Consider the following 5,504-nt stretch of genomic DNA (forward strand, 5'->3'; position numbering starts at 1 on the left):
TTCTCACTCATAGGGGGGAATTGAACAATGAGCTTGGATAAAGGGGAACATCACATACTGGGGTCTGTCATGGGGTCATGGTCAGGGGGAGGGATAGCATTAGAAGAAATACCTAATATAAATGACGAGTTGATGGGTGCAGCAAACCAACATGGCACATGTATACCTATGTGACAAACCTGCACGTTGTGCACATGTACCCTAGAACTTAAAGTAAAAAAACCCACAACTTTATACTCATCTTTATTGTTTGAAAATTGTATGAGAAGCTTGTATTATTTTATAATAGAAATAAATATCAAAATATAGGTTTGAAAACAGACAAGTTCTATAAATATTAAAAAATCTAATCAATTAATGGTTTTGTGACTAAAATATGTTTAATTCTAAAGAGAATTGATTAAAGAACTAGCTCATTATCCAATTCCACAAGCTGTTTCTTTCCCTGCATGCTTACTCTTACTATGAATCGGGTTTATGCTAGTTGCTGGGGATAAAAAGATAAGACACTGTTCTTATCTTCAAAAGCCTAATTGCTTAGGGGAAGAGACCCTGACACAAAACAGAGCTCATAGTCTTTAGGTACAATAATTGGAATATGAGCTTGTATATTCTAGATATATCAAGAAGAGAAATGCAGTCTAGCTTTGGGATGTGAGAATAGTCTTCAGATAGAAGTCATGTCCGAGCTGAATATTAGCAAAAGAATAGGTGTTTGACAGGTGACGCTACATATTTGACATCTAATAAGTTGCAGTAGGAGGATACTTTGAGTTATTGAGAGTAATACAGAGTATTTTCTGCCCCTTTTCAACAAATGAGTTCAGCTGAGCCACTGAAATATTAGGGCTGACTTAAGGCAAAACTGTGATTGGTAGTTCAAGCTTATCTTTAATACCATCCTAAGCAGATTTTCTAATTCGTTTTCCCATTCTTTTTAGGCCCTTCTACCAACCTTGAAGCATAGTGTTTTCCAGTTGCCCAAGGAGGCTTTCCAGGAGAGTTCCTTGGTCTTTCAGGTAGAAACTTTCTTCCTCTCTTAGGCTACCACAACATTTAAGCCTTTGTAGCTACAACTATTTTATTGAATGATTTGTACTTGGTAGGACATAAACATAAAGGAACTTAATTTTCCCCCACCAAGTCTATTGTAAACACTTTCTGATGTCTGATTTATTTCCACCTATGGATACTGTCTTGGGTGTATGATAGCTTTTATAACTACTTTTAGTTTTAACATATGACCTCTTATCCCGGCATTAGAGAGTCTAGCACATTTGTTTCTCAGTATACATGAGGGATTGGTTCCAGGACCTCCTGTGGATACCATAATCCACGAACTCAAGTTCCTTATATAGAATGGTAGAGTATTTGCAAGAACACTTTATTGTACATCCTCCCTTATACTTTTTTTATTTTTTATTTTTTTTTAGAGACAGGGTCTGTTGCCAGGGCTGGAGTGCAGTGGCACAATCATAGCTCACTGTAACCTCCTCCCATATACTTTAAATCATCTCTAAGTTACTTAAAATTCCAATGCAATGTAAATCACTGTTATACTGTATTATTTAGGGAACAATGACAAGAAAAAAAGTCTGTACATCCTCAGTAAAGATGCATTTTTACCCAAATATTTTCAATCTGAGGTTGGTTGAATCCATGGATATGGAATCCATAGATGACTGAAGGCACATTGTATAGTCTAAAACTAAACTTTTATTTTTTAATCCAAATTAAAGCTCATTCCTCTAAACTGGATCTGATTTAGGCTTGATCTTCTTGTTTCCCTCTGACTCTCATTTCTCTTTTTCTACATTACTCTGCTGACTCCAGTTACTCTAGGTTTAGGGTGGGAAAGAAGTAAAGGCAGAAAGTTTTTTTCCTGATTTAGATATTGTTGCCTTATAGGTTTAACAATTGTCTAAATGTTGTTTTTCTTTTTCATGAACCATTTTCTTTTTCTGAGGTGGTCTGTCTAAACTGCAGGTTCTCTGATGTGGGCAATGCTTCACTGGCTGGCTCCATATGACTTCTTTTAACCCTGGATTTGGGCGACCTACTCTGTATAGACTTTTGAAATGGCCTTACTTTTCCAAGTAGCACTTTTGGGTAGGGTTCCTTTTAAGACAGCAAGAAGGTTACTTTCCATAGGGTCTAACTAGGTCAAATATGGGTATTCTATATTTGTTCTGTTATGAGTGGGAGTTTAGTTTGTTCTTGCTACAGCCCATCTCCTTTTACTCCCTCTGAGTCATCGCTTTCACAGTCTTTACATTTTTTCCAGGTTCAAATCAAGGACAGTCAAGATGCCCCTCAAATTTCAGGGGACAAAGTCAAGCCTTCTAAGTGGCTCTTTTGATGTGACCCTCACTTCACTTAGCTGGATTTCACACTAATGACTCTTTCTAAATCTAACTTCCAGCCTCCCCTTGTACACTGTTGATGAGGATGATGAACTAAGAATTGTGAAACTGAATTTACAATCTCTAAGTGTATCTTAGTTTACATAATGATGTGTTACCAAAAATCCAGGTCAACAGGAATATTGTGTTTTTTAAAAGAAGTGATAGACAACTATGTAAGCAAACCATCAATTGGATTCATATGTCTTAATAAAATTGTGTGGATGGAGACTGCATACCAAAGTAAAAACCTTTCTGGAAATAGATATTAAGATTTTTAAGTGTTATTTTTACCATATGTTGGGGCCAACCTCCCATGGAACACATTTCTGAAATCAGAAGCTCATCAAAATATGATCAGATACATAAAGAGTTTTGCTTGTACAAAAGGATTGTGATGACCATGAATAAAATCAAGTCAGTTTGTGTTAAAAGAAGAGGATTATTCTTCCAATCGCATAAAGAGTCGTTGGGTTATAAAAAACCCTATTCATGAACTCTGGATAATTCTCCTCCACAGAAGACATGATGGAGGGCGTATTTCATGTCCTTGTTGCGTAGGCTGTAGATGAGGGGGTTTAAGACAGGTGTTACCACTGAATATATCAGTGTGATGATCTTATGCATAGCAACTGAGTTGCCAGGTGTGGGACTCACATACGTCACCATTATGGTTCCATAGAACAGAGATACCACAACCAAGTGTGATCCACAGGTAGAGAAGGCCTTTTGCCATCCAGCTGAAGAAGGAACCTGAAGCACAGTTCTGAGCACCAAGGTATAGGACCCAAGGATATACACCATGGTGAGGATGATGAAAAGAGAACTCAGAGAATGGAACACATGCCCTATGGTGTGAGTAGGGGCACAGGACAATGCCATCAGTGGGTCCACATCACACAGAAAATGATCAATGATGTTGGGACCACAGAAAGGTAGTTGAGAAATGAAGAAAATGGAAATTGAATGTCCAAGGAAACCAATGAGCCAACAAAGAGACACCAAGATGCCGCAGAGCTGGTCAGTCATAATGGAGGGATAGTGCAGTGGGTGGCAGATGGCCAGGTACCGATCATAAGCCATGACACAGAGGAAGAAGCATTCAGTTGTGCCCAGGGAAAAGAAGAAGTAGAACTGAGTGAAGCATCCAGAGAAGGATATGGTCTTAGTTTTGGAAAAAAAATTTACCAGCATGTTGGGGACTGTGCAGGTCACATACCAGATCTCTAGGAAGGAGAAGTTGGCTAGGAGCATGTACATAGGGGTATGGAGTCGATGGTCCCACCTCACTGCACAGATGATGGCCATATTCCCAGTCAGAGTCAAGATGTAGACCAACAAAATCATTGAGAAAAAGATGATCCGAATTTTCCAGGGACCAGGAAAGCCCAGCAAGACAAACTGTGTCACAGTAGATATCTGTGAGTTATTCATGCTTCCCAGACTGTGGAGAGAACACAGATAGGCAATGACAATTTACTTTGCTGATGAAGCATCTTGAAGCTTTTTTGGGATAAGGAGTTTGACTCTTGCAGGTGAATATATTGGATATTCTAAAAGAATTCTTAAGCAAACCCTGATTTATCTTTCTTGAATGAGTCCTTTGGGTCTGATTCTTTGAATCAGGTTGTTTGAATTTTCTGTGGCATTGGACAAAAATCAACATTTCATCTTCTTTTGATATATAAAGAAATTCTTGAAATAGAGGAAAAATGGTTTGTTTTATATCTAATTTGTTTCTCAGTGAAAGATGTTCATATATAGCAATACTTTAGTGTTCTTCACTTCAAAATATGAAGACATATGCCATAATTTTTAATATATTCAAATCTGAGACTTTTTACAGCTTTGAGTGGTTTGTGCTTTGACATTATTTCAGATTCTTTCTTTCTGGAGCTATTTCTATTAGGAGAATTTATTTTCTTCCAGTTTTTTTTTGTGATACCAGGAGAAAGTCAACAAGGATATTTAGATGATAAAATTCTTTATATATTTTGCTTTTTCCTATTTACAGACATTTATATTGTACTACAGTTTATTTACAATTTGGTATTTAACCATTTCCTTTCAGCACAAAATGTCATAATTATTCATTTCCTGGTGATTAATTTCACATTATAATTTATCATGCTCCATATACATTTAAAAATAAATATTTCATTAAAGATGACATATAAGATATATTAGAGAAGAAAACTACAGTTACTGGGGTATTTTCTTCTAAAGCTCCTTTTATTACTTTTGCCAGAATTTTCTCTAAAATTCGCTGTAAGATCTTTCTTTAGTCCATGTAAAAGAATAGCCCCCGAAGATTCAAAAAACAAGATACAAGAGAATCAAAGGTGTTATTTCAAACATAATTATTTACCCATTTTCCAAAATTTGGTTTGTTTTCTTTAGAACACCATCACCAAAGAAGATATATTTTCAAGAATCAGATACAACTCCAAGAAAAGAATAAATGATAGCTTTAACAAATGGGACTCTTCAGAAAAATTTTAACAAGTTACCTTTAACTTTTTTGACTGATAAGAGGATACTTTGCCTCATTTTTTTTCAATTAAAAGTAGCACATATATAGTATTTGATATAGTGTGTGTGTGTCCGTGTGTGTATGCATATATATAGTATTTATATACTCATTGAACATAATCAAATAGAAAAAAACCCTCCTATTCAGTGAGGCGCATATATATAGTATTTACAGTACTCACTGAACATAATCAAATAGAAAAAACCCTCCTATTCAGTGAGGTTATATTAAATAAGAAATATATTTATGATCATGAAGCTGTTGCAGTTAGTAATGCACAAGGTGAACTATGAATCTACCCATCTAGAAGGAAATGTAAACCTTTTCATAGAGCTGGTTTTGCAAAAGATTGTAGTCTGGTGGACAAGAAGCCAAAAAGAGAAAGAAACTGCAAGATGGGGATCAGTAATTTTTAATTTTTTAAACTAGGATGATTATGAAGAGCTAAGTTAAACCTGCATCAATGGTCATTTTCGTAAGACATCATAAAAGAATGGTTCCCCACTATGGGTGTTCTATACATTCTCCTTCTTTCCGAGCAAGAAACCTCTCTCCTCAACAAGATGAGA

The 5,504-nt window shown here is 36.0% G+C and overlaps 1 protein-coding gene across 1 annotated transcript; it reads right to left on the minus strand.

The window, feature by feature from the left end:
* Positions 1-388: 388 nt before the first annotated feature.
* Positions 389-4,250, minus strand: LOC101005283 (olfactory receptor 11H7). Its single transcript, XM_021933701.2, has one exon. The coding sequence runs from the start codon at positions 3,834-3,836 to the stop codon at positions 2,889-2,891; it is 948 nt and encodes a 315-aa protein (XP_021789393.1). The 5' UTR covers positions 3,837-4,250; the 3' UTR covers positions 389-2,888.
* Between the last annotated feature and the right edge of the window lie 1,254 nt (positions 4,251-5,504).

This window comes from Papio anubis, chromosome 7 (assembly GCF_008728515.1).
Source record: "Papio anubis isolate 15944 chromosome 7, Panubis1.0, whole genome shotgun sequence".
NCBI lineage: Eukaryota > Metazoa > Chordata > Mammalia > Primates > Cercopithecidae > Papio > Papio anubis.